Genomic DNA, 16,015 nt, shown 5'->3' with positions numbered 1-16,015 from the left:
TAAAAATGGATTGGATTTGCATTGCTTAAAGAGAAGGGAAAAAAAAAGGGCAATAAAAGGTGATAGTCCAGCCCCCAGGGATATAAAGCTCTTTATCACCACCCTGATAAAAACTCCTTGGTTCAAGGCTTTGGATTATTTTTTACCTGTTTTTTCATCATTGCCAAGGGTCAGGATGTGATTCCGTTCTCATTGATGCCTGGAGTGGGGGGACCTGCGTGAAGCCCAGCTGGCTGCCTTCATCCGGTGGCTTTTAGCATGCCAAGAGGCAACACATGCCATGGAGACACAGGGATCCAGCAGCACCCTGAGAAACAGCAGGGGTTTTTCCTTCAAAAGCTGCTGGTTGGTACTTTTGGGCACGGCAAACGTGGGGTTTAACTCATGCAATATCAGTAACGCTTAAGGGGCTCTAAAACCTTAAAGACAGTGTTAGCACAGAGAGACCCATCACCAAACTCTTCCAACAGACCCCAGAGAGCAGGTGAAGTGACTGATTTACCTTGAGTTACCAAAGGAGCTTGAATCGCAGCCAGAGCTGGTTCTCCCAAACCTCAGCCCAGGTCCTGCAAGGGCTCCCTAAGTGCCTGTATCCCTCTTGCTCTCAATGTAAGGTTGCTGGTGAGGGTGCCAAGTGATCTGGGTGCTGGCAGTGTTCAAGGCCAGGTTGGATACAGGGGCTTGGAGCAACCTGCTCTAGTGGAAGGTGTCCCTGCCCGGGGCAGGGGGTGGAGCTGGAGGAGCTTTGAGGTCCCCTCAACCCAAATCAGTCTGGGGTTCTACGACCCACCAGCACCTTTGAAAGCTGATGTGATCAAACACGTAAAACCTCCCCAAAGCCCCATTGCACCCAGTAAGGGATCACTGCCCTGAAAGCCAGATTCAAGGCACAGCAGAGGCCGTGGAGCTGCAGCCTGGCCGGGATGCTGGGAATCACCACCATGGGCTGGGTGATGCAGACACAGTCTCTGTGGCGCAGAGGATACAGCTCATCCCACAGCCCTGCGGCCCTTCACCTTGAGCAATCACCCACAGTGATTGGTGTTTGTGGTGGGTAATTAAGGATTGGGTTTATAGATGGTTTTTCCCCTCTCGTAAGCAAGGGTAAAGAACAGCAGGGGTGGTTTATGGTGTTTTCACAGGACACTGCAGACTGGAAGGAAATTTCCACTTGCCTGTCCCAGGGAGGGCTGTTGCTGGCCACACGATGGACAAGCACCAGGCTGGAGCTACAGGGGAATCCAAGCACCTCCATATGAGCCTCTGTCAACTCATTTCTCCTCCCAAGAGCTTGTTTCCTACAGACAAAAGGTTATAGAAATCACTGGAATACAGACAGGGAATGTTGGGGTTGGTGGGTCTTTGGGGGTCCTCTTTGAACCCCCTGCATGGACCTATGGAACAGGAAAATACCTGATTCAGTATCAGTCAGAGCCAGTTTCCAACAGGTTCATTGAATCCATCCGCCACCACATCCCCCAGCACAACCAGACAAGGTTCCATTGGGAGGGATTTTAATTCAGGCAAAAGGAATCCAGATTTCATTTGTTTTTCAGGGTATTTATTATGAGAGATTAATGTAACACATTTCCAGATTTCATCTGGTGCTTCTTACCCGCAGCTCTCCAAGTGCTGGAGGAGTGATGCTGGCACCGTGTCAGTGCACCAGGAGGGGGCTGAGCTGCCCCATGTCACCAGGCAGCAGCACTGGGCACTGGGACATGCCCTGGGAGCCAGCCCATGGCTCTGCCCCTCCTTGGCTGGGGCAACAGCAGGAAAACAGCTGGTTCCAGATGCTGCTGCCACATACACGATGCAGGAACGCGGCTGATGGTGATGCCACCGGGCCTGGACCAAGGCTGTACGGGCTGCTGATGGCTTCCCACCTTCAAGAGAAGGCTCTTTCTTCTTTCCCACCCTATACCTCTCAGGAACAATACATTTTCCACAAGCAATTGCTACAGAGCCATTTTAAGCTCCAACTTCCCCTTGTGCCACCCCAAGAAGGGGCTGCTCCAGCACCCATCTCTTGCTGAGGGACACCACTGACATGCAAAGAAAACAACCCTGCGCTCAGCACCCTTTGGCCCTCCTGGATAAGATTAAATACTTGGCACTAAGGTTTGCTTAGTGAGCTGCAGAGAAACTCCGCCGGGGGAAAAGGCGTGGGGATGAGAACAGATAAATCTGCTCATATTAGCAGACACTTATTTTTGTCCTTGTTTGTGCTTGCACCGATTTGTTAAATGAGTGACAACAGCAACTGTGTCAATTGGGAGAGGAAACGGTGGCACAAAACAGGCAACAGCTCTGAGAAATCCTCTTCAGGAACGGCAGAGAACGTCTCCCGTGTCCATCTCCCTGGATGGAAAAGCCACAACACCCTTATTTTATCCAAACCCACTCACTCCCCCATGTTTCATTCTGTTTCTCCTTGCTTCACCCTGCAGATCTGCAGCGTTTCATTTGCTTTTCTATAGGACTCATAGCACCCAAACTCAAAAAGCACTTAAACAGACGCTTAAGAACATATTCAGGTGTCATTAACATCTATCACCGCTTAAGTGCGGAACTGGAGCGGATGTGGAGCCTCTGTTGACCCAGTGCAGGTACATTTCCTAGGGCAGGGGTCCCACTGGGTGTCTGAACAAGCTACCACAAAGGATTTCAGTGCTGCACAAGGGTGTTGCTGCAAGGAGAGACCCCAGCATTCGTGGTCAGCTCTTTAAGCAGCCATAAAGGCAAAGGCAACTCATTTGACACTGCCTTATCTTTCCAGTGTTTACCTTGGAGCTCCATAGCCTGATGATTACACAACCGCTGGTGAATGAGAACCTGCAGAAGTATTTGCAGCTCGTAGCAGTACCACGGATGAGCTGACCTCTGCCCCTTCATGGAGCCTATCTTGCATAATAACTTCACCCCCAAACGCTACCGTCCCGCTCCAGCGCGGATGGAAATTTCCAAGGGTTCTCCATACATTTACTGTTTCTGCTGGAAAACAGGGAGGGATTCGGGTCAGTTCTGGGGACCGAGAAGGGAAAATGTAGGATGAAGCACCCTCAGACCTTCATTTTGGCGTTTAACATTCAAACCCACCAAGCTCTCAAAGGGAGGGATGCTCCCAGTCCCCGGCAGCGCACACACACATGCACATCCTCCCTGCAGTCACCCAGCACTTGGCTCCCTGTGACTATCCCATAAGGCTGACAACACCGGGATGTTTCCAGCCTTAATATCCACATTTCCCTGTGCCCCAGCAGCACAGAGACCTGAAAACCGTTGTAAGTATGAAATGAGGAACTGGGAATGCTGCAGAGAAGCTTGAAATGGTGCAGCTGCTTTTCAGTCATTTCCTAGGGCCAGATAATCCCTGTAAGGAACTAAATGGTTGAGTTTTCTAGAAGGGGACTAGTTTTACCCATCTTTTGAGCAGGCCATGCTCAGGCATGGGTAATGTGGATGGAACACAGGCACAGTGAAGTGTAGTCATCTGAACTGTGGTTGAAGCTTGGACAGAGTGAGGACCAACACGCAGGGCTCAGCATGGAGCAGATCAGAGGATGTTCTTGTACCTGACAGGAACAGTTTGTGGCAGCAGCTCGGTGGCAGGCGCGGACCACGCGCTCGGCTCCCTCGCTTTGCCATGGCAACTGGGCATCCTCGTCCTGCAAGTGCTTCACAACTGCAGGCACGGGGAGAAGCAGAGCGCTAACAGCACCTTCCTTCAAGGACAGCAAGTAGGACCAGACACACTCCCTCACGTTACCCACGTTTCCTGGCTGACCTTCCTTTCTGGCCACTGGCTCCATCTCCTTCCCGAGCCCCATGCAGGGCCTGGCTGTCGCCTTCACCAGAGGTCCCATGGCACCAATGCTCTCCAAATGCATGGCACGCAGGAGGGACAGGCTGACTACCCACCCTGCAGGAGGACAGGGTGAGATGCAGCTCTTCAGGTGCCCCACAACCCATTTTAGCAACACAGCGAGGAACAACATCACGGGCTCTGTGCTGCAGGAGACTTGAAGGAGAACTTTTTCCATTGATGATATCAAATCTCCTGCTGTTACTACATTTACAGACATGGAAACTAGATTCAGTGGGAAACAGGAAACTTTTTCAAGTACTTTTAAGTGATCTGCAGCAGAATGACACAAGTATGGCTGTGGCAGAGACTAGAGCTCGACACAAGGCCAATATGGGACATCACTGTGGCAAAGGGGGCAGTGCTGTGCCCTTACCAAGGACAGGTACCAGAAGGCAGGGCCAGGCTAAACCCTTGGAGCATCAGGGGAAGCTGCCAGTGGGGCAGGAGGTTGCAAAGGGAATGCTCAAGCTCCAGTTGGAACAATGCCTTTCATCCTGCAGCTCGTTCACGCATTAAATGATTTTCTTTTTCCCCTTTAAACAAAGGATTTGCAGGGATGGATTTTGCTGCACTGTCAGTACCAACAACCCAGGCAAAAGGCTGGGCTGGGAGCAGAGGAGAGGCGGAGATTTGCCATGCAGCTCAATGGAGCCTCTGCTGACAAGCAGAGTCCCACAGAGTGCAGCAAGCAGCAGGCAAAGGCCATCTCTCCTGGCTAGAAAACCTCTCTCAGCCTTTTAATCTGCAGCCAAGTAGTGTTCAGCAGCACCAGGCACTCTCAAACCCCAATACTCCCTGAATTGAGGCAAGAGATTGATTGCACTTAGTGTAATCACAAGAACCAGACTGCCCACCCGGGCTGCCAGGGATCACAAACCCCTTTGATCCTGTTGTGACCCTGAAGCACAAGGTGACCTACTTCCTCCACCACTGCTGCCAACAGAGTTAGGAGAGACTCTTGCAGAGCTCTTGCAGGAATGGTCCCCCTTCTCCTAGCTGGATGCTCACCCCTTTAGCTGAATGGATGCAAGAGTCAGACTCATCCAGAGGAAGAGCAAACAGGGCACCATCGTGCCTCCCATCCCACGGCACCGGCTCTGCTCCTGTGCCACATCCTTCAGTGCTTCCCTCAGACGAACAAATTAGGGACCTAAAATAGAAATTGATGAGCAGCAATTCCAGCAGCATCTGCCTCATGCTGGCAGAGACATCATTTCCCAACACAGACAGGATTAAGCTGTGACAGAGATGACAACAAAGACGACTGACAGAGCACAAGACCATCTCCTGTAGCGAGCTGCATTCAAGGCCCATTGATATGACAAATTCAACACCTCAGAGGTTGCATCTCAGATGTCAGCTGGTTCAAAGGGAACTGATTTGTTCCAGAGCAGGTAAGACCTCAGCTCTCCCTCATAAAGAGGCTCAAGAGGGGTCTTGCCAAAATTAAATTGATAGTAGAGATGGGCTTTTACTCTACTAAATAAAATGCATTCATCTTATTTAAAAGGAATCAGCAGGATAGTCTTGTTGCCACAGAACAAGCATTAGTCACTGCACAAGACTCCTGCAGTGCAGAGGGTGTTACAGGGCTCCTGGTTTGTTGGTGGGTTTTAAGTTTCTTTAATCCCTTGTTCTTACTAACAGAGAGATTAACTGTCAGGTAACATGTCAAACCTGGCTATGAGCAGATCTGTGACATTACACATTGTCTTGTTTCTCTCATCTTCATATTTAAACACCTTTGACTCAGCTATTTCAGGTAGTTTCTGCATGCTAATTCAAATCAAGAGGTTTTTCAGGACACCATGTCCCATGGGTGCTCATGCAGCACTCAACAGAGGTGATGCTAATGCCAGCAAGTCAAATCAGAGCTGTTTGTGGACAGAGATCAAGGAGCACAATATCAAAGGCAGCCAGGCAGAGCAGCTGCACAGCGGGAAGGAGAAATATTCAAACACCCTAGTGTTTTATTTAACAACAGTGTGAAACCAAAAGGTAAAACCCAGAAGCTGCAGGCCACTGAACGCAGCAGGATAACTGCCCCTGCTTCCCAAGAACCAGTCTACTCCCAACCCAAGGAGCAGACAACTGCATGGGAAACCACCCAGAGGCAAACCCTGCAGTCCCTGGTTACAGATGCTGTGCTCAAGAAAGCACTTTGATGGTAAGGTGAAAAAATGAGACACGTCCTCCTGGTCTCCTGCAACTGCAGAGGGAAAGGCCCAGCACTGCTGCAGACACAGCTTGCATGCACCTCTTCATAGAAGAGGGGTGCAGATAAGCCCAAACATCTCAAATGTGCAGGCATCAGCATACCATTGATATTGTTATCTAGGAAGCAAAGGTTATAAGCTCCTTTCATAACTGCACAGTCCATCCCTTCCCTTTGGGGGCACAGAGCTTATGTGAACACTGCAAAGAGCAAGCAGAACACGAACCAAATACTGTACTTCTGAGCCCTGGCATTCAAGAAACCAGCTTAACACAAAGGTGACAGCAGGAGGCCTGTCGCTGCCAGTGACTAAACTTGGTGATGGAGAGGAGGGCAGTGCAGGGAAGGCTGTTTCCTTTTAGTGCTTCTGTTCCTCTGCAATTATCACTGTCACTTCTGAGAACTCATTACTTTTCCTGGTATCTCAATAATCCCCTTCCCACATCTCCAGTCCAAGCCCACGTCAACTATTTCCAAAGCCAGGTATTCCCACACCACAGAAAGTCACACACAGCATGAAAATGGTTGCTTATGCTTGCAACTGCTTTAAAAAGATACTCTTGGCAAGGCTTTGGGTGAGAAAGGAAAAATGCAGTCACTAAACCAGATATAAATAAGTAATTTCTAATGAGTAAAGACACTGGGCAAATTATAAATACTAAACATTTATTGTTTTTCTCATAGGAAGGTTGCAAGATTCCGTTTCAAACAATAGGGAAAGGTCTTTCACTGCTGTTGGGATTTAGTTTTGTTTCTTTTAAGGGGAAAGAAAGAAGGATGAGAAACTGGTGTAAAGATACTACCAGAAGCAGTGCAAGTTTAGAGTCATCTCTTTCTTACCTTCACCAGCCCAGTGTGAACTGCCAAGCTAAGCCCTTCCCAGTTAAATAAAGCCTACTTTGACATCATCCAGCTTCTTGTACATTATTGAACAAGCAGCTCAGCTCCCCTTCTTCTTTCAGCCTTCCCCTACAAGAACACATCCAGTAGAGCGAGAGCCCTGCAGTAACAGTAAAGCCTGGAGGAAGCTGACATGGTGACACTTCATACAAATTAAACCTCAGCAGAATGAAAATGAACAGGATTTAACCTCCATGATCAGCCATGCACAGTGCAGAGATACCCAGTAACGCAGCTCACCAGCGTGGGGTTTCCAGCTTCCTGTCACAAATACAGTTTACACATGCACAAGAAGACAAAAAGAGGAAAATGGTATCATCCAGGAACACTTCACTTCCAGTTTTAAACTAAGGAAGGCAAGCTTTTAAACAGGAATTACTGACATCTTATGGAAGTCCATCATTATGCATCTGGGAACAGGGGGCAAGTCTTGCCTGGTAACAGTTGCTCACCAATGGGTGACAACAATCCATGAGAACTACCAAAAGCCAACAGGGGAGTGACACCAGCAGCACCCATCACCTCCTGCACCGGCACTGCTTGCACAGAGGCCAGATGGAACCTGGCACATGCAAAGTCCCATCATTTCTGTGATCTTGTCTCCAGCAGAAGGCAGAAGGCAGTCACTGTGGCTTCTGGGCCCAGCTTCGCTCCAGCAAACCCATCAGAACGTGATGTTTGCAAGACCTGTTTGAGAAGGGGGTGTGGAGAGAAACAAGTGTTTATTCTTATACTACCTGTACTTCACTACTATCAGGACAGTTAGACATAGGAAGAGGGATGCTTTGAGAATTTCTGGAGGTTTTTTCCAACTTAAACATGAAGGATTTGGTGGGAGGGGAGGAAACGAGGAGACAGGTTGAGCTGTACGTTTTTAGCCCTTTTCTGATTGTGATGCAGCAATTAATGTGAACAAGCCAATCTGAAGGAGGACTGAAGCTATTCGTGACAGAAGGAACACCACAGTGTCTGCCCATGACATTTAAAAAGAGAAAGCTGAGGAAAGTACTATTAAAGAGGGCAGTGAATTCACACCGGATAAAGGAAAGCTGCTTTAGATTAAGGCATAGCCATGCATTAGACATCCGATTATCTCCTTTGAGATCTGTCTTTTTTGACTTCTAAGCTACACTGTAACACAAGCTCAGCACCCAAAATTGTCCTAAACTTTCCTCTAATCACAGCAAAGAATAATGCTGGAGGTCCCAGGAATACTGGCTGCTAAGAGCAGGGGAACATTTTGGCCTTAGCTCCTCTAGTTCTGTATTACAGTCATCGCCTTTTAGTCGTAAGAAATCAAATGGAAACTGCATCTCTGCAGCTCAACACTATCAAAGCTGTGGATTCAGGCCAGCAGACACCACAAGCTCACATCTCTGTTACAGCAGGGTACTGAAGATCTAGTTTTACCAGCTGTATCAGATGCTTTGCTGCTCAGTCTGGCTGCACAGCTTCAGCCAATTACATCTATTCCATTTGCTCAGAAGCAGACAATAGAATTTGTTCCTGAATACTGCTTTGTCAGGAGCCAGGGAAGGGCAGAGAAGGAGAAGGGGAGGAGGAAGGGATAAAATGGTGGGTAGAGAAGTTTTCTAGAAAGACTAAAGTCCCTGAAATTGCAGACAGAAATAGAGCTAAAACTGAGCCTGCAACAGAGCTGTCCTTCTTAGTTGGACAAAGAACGGCTGGAGACACCCGTCCTCCCCCTGAACCACAATTCTTGCAGGAATTTTCTCCCCCAGGAGAAAGGAGCATGGCAAACATAAGTCTCAAGTGGCTGTAACTGGGGCTAGTGCAGAAGAAGACTGAGCTAAGGAGCCCAGATTTATTTTTCTGTTGTCAGGACTCCATGATTTCATATACTGTGTGCCCATATGGTGCTTTACATGCCTGGGATTTGTAAACCTCTCAATTAGCACTGATAGTATAAAGCAGGCAGTTATTTATGGTAACCCATACGGCATCTTTCAGCGTAAGGATTCTAACTCCCCTCTACTGCATGGGCTTCCTGTTGGGCAACTCAGATGCCTTACACAAACCCTCAAAAGGCTGTGGAGAAACAGCCACGAAAGACCCCTTGGGAGGTGTTCACAGCCCCAGTGACACAGCCGCAGACCCCATTCCTACGACGGGGCACTTCTGTCACATATCGGGTGTGCACAGTCACAGCCTTCCCACATCAGATCTCAATGTGAAGGGTCACCTCCTAGGTGCTGCAGAACATTACCCAGATTACTCCTGTCCTTTGAAGCCCAGCAGATGCAGTAGTGCTGCATTAGTTGTTCAAACAGCTCCTTTTCATCTAGGAATTCAAGTCCTTCTATCCTGTAGGGATAAAATACAAATTGTGATTCAAGCTGGAGCCTCAGTACAGTTTTTAATGTACTCTTTCATGTGCAAACTATAGTAAATAAGGCAGTTACCCTTGCAGTAAATTAATCAAGTATTTGTTCATAATGAAGATAGCACTACTCCTAGCCTTTGTTGTCCATGAATGAAACAAGTGACCCACAAGATGTTTCCAACTTCTCAGCCCTGGAATTTCATGTCATTTCACAGGGACTCATCTGTGCAACCTCTCACAAATACCAGTATTTCTCTTCTAACCCCTTTTACTGCATGTATCTGGTCTTGCTGGATGTAAGTAGACACACTAGTACGTCCTAATGGAAGGAGATTTCTCTTTACCAAAGGATTACAGTGAACAGTTGAAGATGGTATTTTCTCCAGACAATAACAAGTCCATATTATGTCTTGGAAGAGTGATGGGTACACCAGTGCCGTTCTAACAACTCTCCCACATGAGCTCATGATGAAGCACAAACCAAATGGCATATACAAGAGCTGAGGATTTGTTTTCCTAAAATGGCTCCTGCCTAGGCTTCTTAAAGCAAGATCTTTGAATGTCTTCCACCAAACAAATGGGAGAACTTCTCCCAAGCTGTGCTTGCTTTAAAAAGTTTAACCTGGCACATTCCTCTCTCTACTTGAATACCAGAGTGCTTAATTTCCATGCTAAATATTTGGAAGGGCTGCTACTGGGGATCTGAAGTAGGGCAAAAGTTTCTCACAGATGTGCAAGTGTTGCAGAAGACCACTTTTGTGAGGACTTTCATAAAGAGAAAGCATTACTTGCCTCATTAATACCAAGGGACAGAGTTTACGTCACCTATCTCTTGGCATTTGGAACAAGAGGAAGGAGCTGAACAGATCTGAGGTAGACAAAAATGCTGCAAGAAAACAGCACAAGCTACGTCTCTCCGAAAGTGCCATATGGTGCAGTCACACAGTCAGTGTTCCCATTTAAACAACCTATGATTTCCAGTCTCACCTGTTCAGTTCCATGCTTTGAGAAATCCCCATATGCGAACACTTATTCTGACCAAGGTAACTTGTTTGGCCAATTCCAGCTATAGTTAATGAATGACTCGGAGTAATTCACACTCCATATTCTATACCTCAGAAGTTACCCACTAAAACCAGTTTCCCCTTTTTAGCTTTTCTTTAATGCAAAAAACTTAATAAAATCCATGCAGATTACTGTTACAACAGCCTTTGGTTATACCCTCTGTGTACTAAGCTGTCTACAGACCCAGTAGCCTAGCTCATGATGATGATATGAATGGAAGATGCATCCATCTGTTGAGAAATAATCACCCCACACTGTTGGGCACACTTCTCCTCCCTCTCCCTCTTTGCCTGCACAGTAAACCAGGTCACAGCTCTACATCACTGCCCTGCCTTGGCTCATTACCTAAATATGCTGCCAAGAACGAAGGGAGGGAAGATCAATCCTGGCCATTTTCCACTCGTAGTAAAAATGCAAACAGATAAGTATTCTCACCCAGGCCTACGAGACTGGAGCAAACACCTGGATGTCATCTCCCCTGGGGCCATGAAAAGTGGCTGCCTGTTCTGAGTGTATTTTAGCACTCCACTCCACGTATCTAGTGTTGTGGAGGCTGCATATCCACGAGAACCACCTTAGGTACTCTAAAAACTCAACACAGCATTTCTGTAGCATCTTTTAGCTGCAAATTGCAGTCATAAGATGCTTTCTATCACACCCAAATAAATCATCAGCACTGCCAGTCTACTCCTGGCAGCAATAACCCTCTGGATCATTAATGCTGCTCCAGGCATTAGCCTTCAGGCTCTGCAGAGCTCCACTCAGACATGTTCTGCATCTGCACACAGCCTCCGCTCTGTCATACTAGGGGATCCCATACTCCATATTGATGTAAACTACCTTGGCAATGGCATCTGAAGATGACTTTGGCTGCAAGCAAGCTATCAGTAATACCTTTTGACATCGGCCTGTGGCAAAAAGCTGTACACTTTCATCATATCAATGGCATGTGCAGTTTCCCAGCCGTTTAGCAACAATCGCTCCCTCTGTGAAGTAAACAAGTAGCAGAGTTTTCAGACAACTCAAGGAAAAATGCCAGAGAACAGTTTTCCCCCTAAGGATTTTGGGTGCCATCTGCTTGACCTGTGCTTTGAAGAGCATTTACACTCTTTTCTAAGCATCTGCTGTTAACCTCTGTGCAGAGAGGACAGTGGGATAGATGGAGCTGTGTTCTGATCTGCTGCAGTTCTTGTACAGCTACCAAACTAAGTGATAACAAGCAACTATGGCACTTGTAACAGGGAACCGTGTAAGGGGGATAGCAAAGGATTTCATCAGGTAGCAGCTGCTCCACCAGCCCTGCTTTGGTCATTGCTCTGAGCCTTACAGTGCACACACAGAGGCAGAAGTTGCAGACAGATTAACTTTGATATCCAACACACACAGAGCTCTGTGCCCCTTTTACCTGAGAGTCTAAGGACTTGCAGACTTCCACCCCAGCCAGGTTACACTGTCGTCTCTGCAGGTTCTCAATCATGATCTGTCCAAATCGGTCTGTCATGTTCACCTCAGGTAGAGAAGGAGACAAAAGTGTTCCTCCTTCCGAAAAGAATGTAATCCCAGTGAAAAGCAGTAACTTGGTTAAACTCTTGAATTGTCCATGTCACAAAATGTACAGGATAACATTAAAGTAAGCTTCAGAATCTCACACCAGGTCTCATTTCCCACTGCCACAATCTCCTCAGCTACCTCAGGTTTACAAGTCAAATGCTAGTTTAATGGTGACAATGGTACCACAGGGACTGGGCACTGAAAACTGACTCTGCTTCAAGTTGTTGACAACTTGGTTCAGCTCTCTAGCAGTGATTTACAGCTTAGAAGATCCTGTTTCTAATTCCTGGAGCCACCTACTTCCCCCAAGGCAGCATTTTACTTCCATACAGAGAAGCTGAGTTCATGCTGATGTGATTTTTGGTCCCCTTTGCCAAAGAACACAGAGGCAATTATGTAATGTTACACACTCACATCCAACATTCAGCACCATTTCCTTTTCTTCTGTCTTAGTTAAATCAATATTTTATGGTTTTCTCCACATACGGATTAAGTCTCAACCACTTTGGTTCAACATAATCCAGAAATTGTCTTTCAGAATAGCTCTGTATTGTGTACAATGAGCTTTCCCATCTCCAAGGTAAAACACATTACTGCAGAAATTCAGCAGAAACTGCTCTCTGTACAAAGGGACATGGCCCACTCATTTCACAAGCAGAACTTCCACCCTTGATGACAATAACTGGGGTCTAAAAGTGCTAGTTTTGTTTTACCTGCTCATAATTGATGAACATTGCCACTGGGAAGGTGCTGGCTGCCCACCTGAGGAGACTTGCAGACTGCTGCGGGGTCATGTAAACCAGCACACACTCTGCCACCAGCAGCGTTGGCAAACTGGGAAACAAAAACAAGAGAACTATTTCTAGCAAAAGAACTAGAAAAATCTATAAGGAATTATAAGCCAGTAATTTTATGTCCCCAAAATTTCTCAAAAGAACTACCCCTTTTATGAACTACACATTTAAGACTGAGTAAAATCACTTAAGTTGACTAGAACTGGGTTTTCTATCAGGCAATGACTTAACCACAGAGGACTCCTGGGGTTACAACACAGAGACTTTGGGAAACAATCTCCCCATAATCAGCCACATTGCAAACACAGAGGACTGTGTATTCTTTAAGTCTTCTCTGAGCTGTGTGCATGAACTGAAGTGCATACTGAAAGTCATTCTGCAGAAGAGCTGTTCCCTGTATACATGATGTGCTCTCTTTCAGAGATCAGTTAAATTAGGAATAAAAATGGAAAAAGTTTTCTCTTTAAAGAAGTTCCATGAAGAATTTTAATTAGACAAATGTGTTCAGTATCTGCAAAATAAGCTCCACTTTATTATCTAGCAAAATGCAATCTACAGTTTGCACATTGCCTCTTCCCCCTCCATCCACAGAGAAAGAAAAATAGACATCTACACGAGTAGTTTTGCTCAGAATTATGGAGTCTTCTTTTAATTGCTAGAATGAACAGGAAAAAAAAGTCACTAGAAGCAAGAGAAATCCCACAAGGAGCAGCAATGTAGGCAAGCAAGGCAAGATTTCAGAGGATGGAAGTGTAAAGATTTAAATGGCAATTTGATGCATTCTGCTTGCCCATATGCTCTCTCCCACCCAGCCAGATAGCTGCTATTTATATATCTTATATTTGAAAGGTATGTCCATCATCCACTCTGAAAACTTAAATCTTGCCCCTTCCAGAAGCCTAATGCTTGAACAATAAACCCCCAGGTATTAGCTTCTGGAGTTCAATTCTCAATGGACTCCAGGCAATCACTTGTCAAAGGTGGAGGGAACAACAGGGGGGTTAAGTGGAGGCAACAGAAAATAATTACAAAGATAAAACTCTGAAATAATTGAAGACTGACAGAATTATTCTTCATTTTAGCAGCTGAGCTCCCAGAAGTCTTGACTCATACAGCTCATGGGGTGGAACATGCTCGCTGCTCTAGGTACTGCCCATCACTCAACACTGAAGCTAAATGCAACTGAAGCAACTCTTTCAAAAAGCAATTTATGACATTTGGATACATTTCTAGTCAGAGATTCCCCTTGAATAACTTGTGATTCTATTGACTAAATTTCAACCTAATTCAAGCAAGGGGTAACTCTTCTAGAGATTTCCAAAAGAGTTGATTCATGAAGTAGAAAAAGAAAACTTGTGTGAGCTCTGAGGCAGAAAACGACTGTTGTGGGAACTCATCCCCTCCAGAGCAAGGGATGGGGGAATCGAGAAGGAATCACAGCTTCCTGCTCTGCAACAATCACTGGAACTTGTGTGACAGGATCACAGACCCCAAAGAGAACCACTCACAGAAGCCACATAGTGTTTTAAGAACAAGGATGAAAATGCAGTTTGCAGAATAGGCTACACAAGGAACAACCTTGCTTCAGCCCTGGAGCAGTCCTGGCAGTGCCAGCAGGCTCTGTGAGGCTGCAGGAGGTGTCTGAACAATTCCTTCTGCTCCAGGGGTTCAGGAAGAAGTAACCATGGAAATGGCATAATGAGCATTGGATGCAGCTACTGTATGCCCAAGCCTGACTTTGACTCTCACCAGTACACTTCATGAGCCCTCATAAAACTCCCTAAAAGTGAAGATAATCTTACTGCACATCCAGGTTATGTTTCTTCAGCTTTTCCTCCAGCTCCGATGAGAAACGGAGATCTGCTCCTTGTATGGAATATCGACTGGAGTCCAGGCTGTGAGAATCTGCAAGTTGAAAATGTTGAGACACTAAAGGTTACGAACAGGAAGGATGGGGAAATAAACAACTCAGATGAATTACACAGGAACATGTGGATTTGGAGTGAGGGTTTGATCAGTTATACCTAGCATCAACAGCAAACTCTTCCTTCTAGAGCACTAACTGCCCTTCTACCTGCCTGCCGTGGTTTACAGATGGTGACATACCAGCATCAGACTCTGCCACAAGCCTCCTCCTTCACTCGGCAGCCACTCTAATGCAGATGGGTTATCCCACCCGTTACCATGGTTTCAAGGAATGCAGAGAGATTTAAAATGTGAAGATTAAAGGTGTGGGGGGTTGTTTTGATTGTAGAGTCTTTTTAAATGACCCATTGTATGTACATGAGGAACTACACTAAAAAAAGTATATAAATTCCTGAAAGAGTAAGAGTAACAATGTTGCAAATATTAACAATAGATACAGCTATACAAATTAATGATACATACAGCTATATGGTGAATATGGGTACGAGACAGATTTTGGTGCCAAAAGAAGTTATCATTTAGCCTTTTTGCGTGCTCTAGCAATGGTATTATAGTGTAGAGGCCAGTCAGAAAAGATATTCTGAGAAACACATATTCACCCTGGGCTACAACAGGCAGCAAGCAAACGCTTTCCAACATGGAGGAGGAACTAACACTGAAGTCAAAGATGCTTTGCCATCCTAGCAGAACTGGAAGGAAGCCAGCAGCTACACGAGCATCTTGCCATCAATAATTCTGACAACCAGTTGCAATGCATTGCACTCAATGAGCCCAGCCCCCACAGAAAGCACTTTGCACGTGCAGCATCAAACCCACTTAAAACCAAAGTTCTGCAGGAATAGATCAGATTATTCTTTTCACGTTTCAGCTTTACTAGAGTGAAGCCATTAGGACAGAAAAGCACAAAGCTTCCTCTCTTACCCTACCAGCAAAAGAGGTAAAATAAGCTAAACACTGAAAAACCCGGGGTAAGAGTTTGAAGTGGCCAATCCATATGTGCCTGCAGTGGCAAGCTTGGGATGAGCTGCAGCCAGACACAGCTCCTGAACACTAACACAGGAGCAGATGTCAAGAGCTACATGAAGAGAGCCAGAAAAGCCAAGAGGCTGAAGAGGCAGGATGAAAGGGTTTTCCATTGCAGGAGAAGAAACGAAAGAGGAAAGAAAAAACAATGAGGGATGGAAGGGAAAAGGCAACTTCTTAAACTAAGCAGTGCTTCAAAGTGTGGGAGATGCACGTCCATTTAGTTTTCAAGTGAGCAACTGAAAATGGCACTAGCAAGTGACAATAGCCATCTTCCCAGCAACATTTCTGACCAGATAGAGAAGCCAGAACAGTTCATGGAGAGTTAC

At 46.2% G+C, this 16,015-nt stretch overlaps 1 protein-coding gene across 1 annotated transcript in view; it reads right to left on the bottom strand.

Annotated features, from left to right (window-relative positions):
- Positions 1-7,647: 7,647 nt before the first annotated feature.
- The window catches only part of LCMT1 (leucine carboxyl methyltransferase 1), a 19,180-nt gene continuing 10,812 nt past the window's right edge, over positions 7,648-16,015 (bottom strand). The window contains exons 6-11 of the mRNA XM_010018772.1: positions 14,540-14,642; positions 12,657-12,777; positions 11,798-11,899; positions 11,287-11,378; positions 9,211-9,308; positions 7,648-7,670 (exon numbers count right to left, since the gene is read on the bottom strand). Of these exons, the coding sequence (XP_010017074.1) occupies positions 7,648-7,670; positions 9,211-9,308; positions 11,287-11,378; positions 11,798-11,899; positions 12,657-12,777; positions 14,540-14,642 (539 nt within the window). The remainder of the gene's footprint in view (positions 7,671-9,210; positions 9,309-11,286; positions 11,379-11,797; positions 11,900-12,656; positions 12,778-14,539; positions 14,643-16,015) is intronic.

The sequence above is a fragment of the Nestor notabilis genome, unplaced genomic scaffold (assembly GCF_000696875.1).
Source record: "Nestor notabilis isolate BGI_N333 unplaced genomic scaffold, ASM69687v1 scaffold25617, whole genome shotgun sequence".
NCBI classification, from domain to species: Eukaryota; Metazoa; Chordata; class Aves; order Psittaciformes; family Psittacidae; genus Nestor; species Nestor notabilis.
This window is presented reverse-complemented; position numbering and strand designations above follow the sequence as displayed.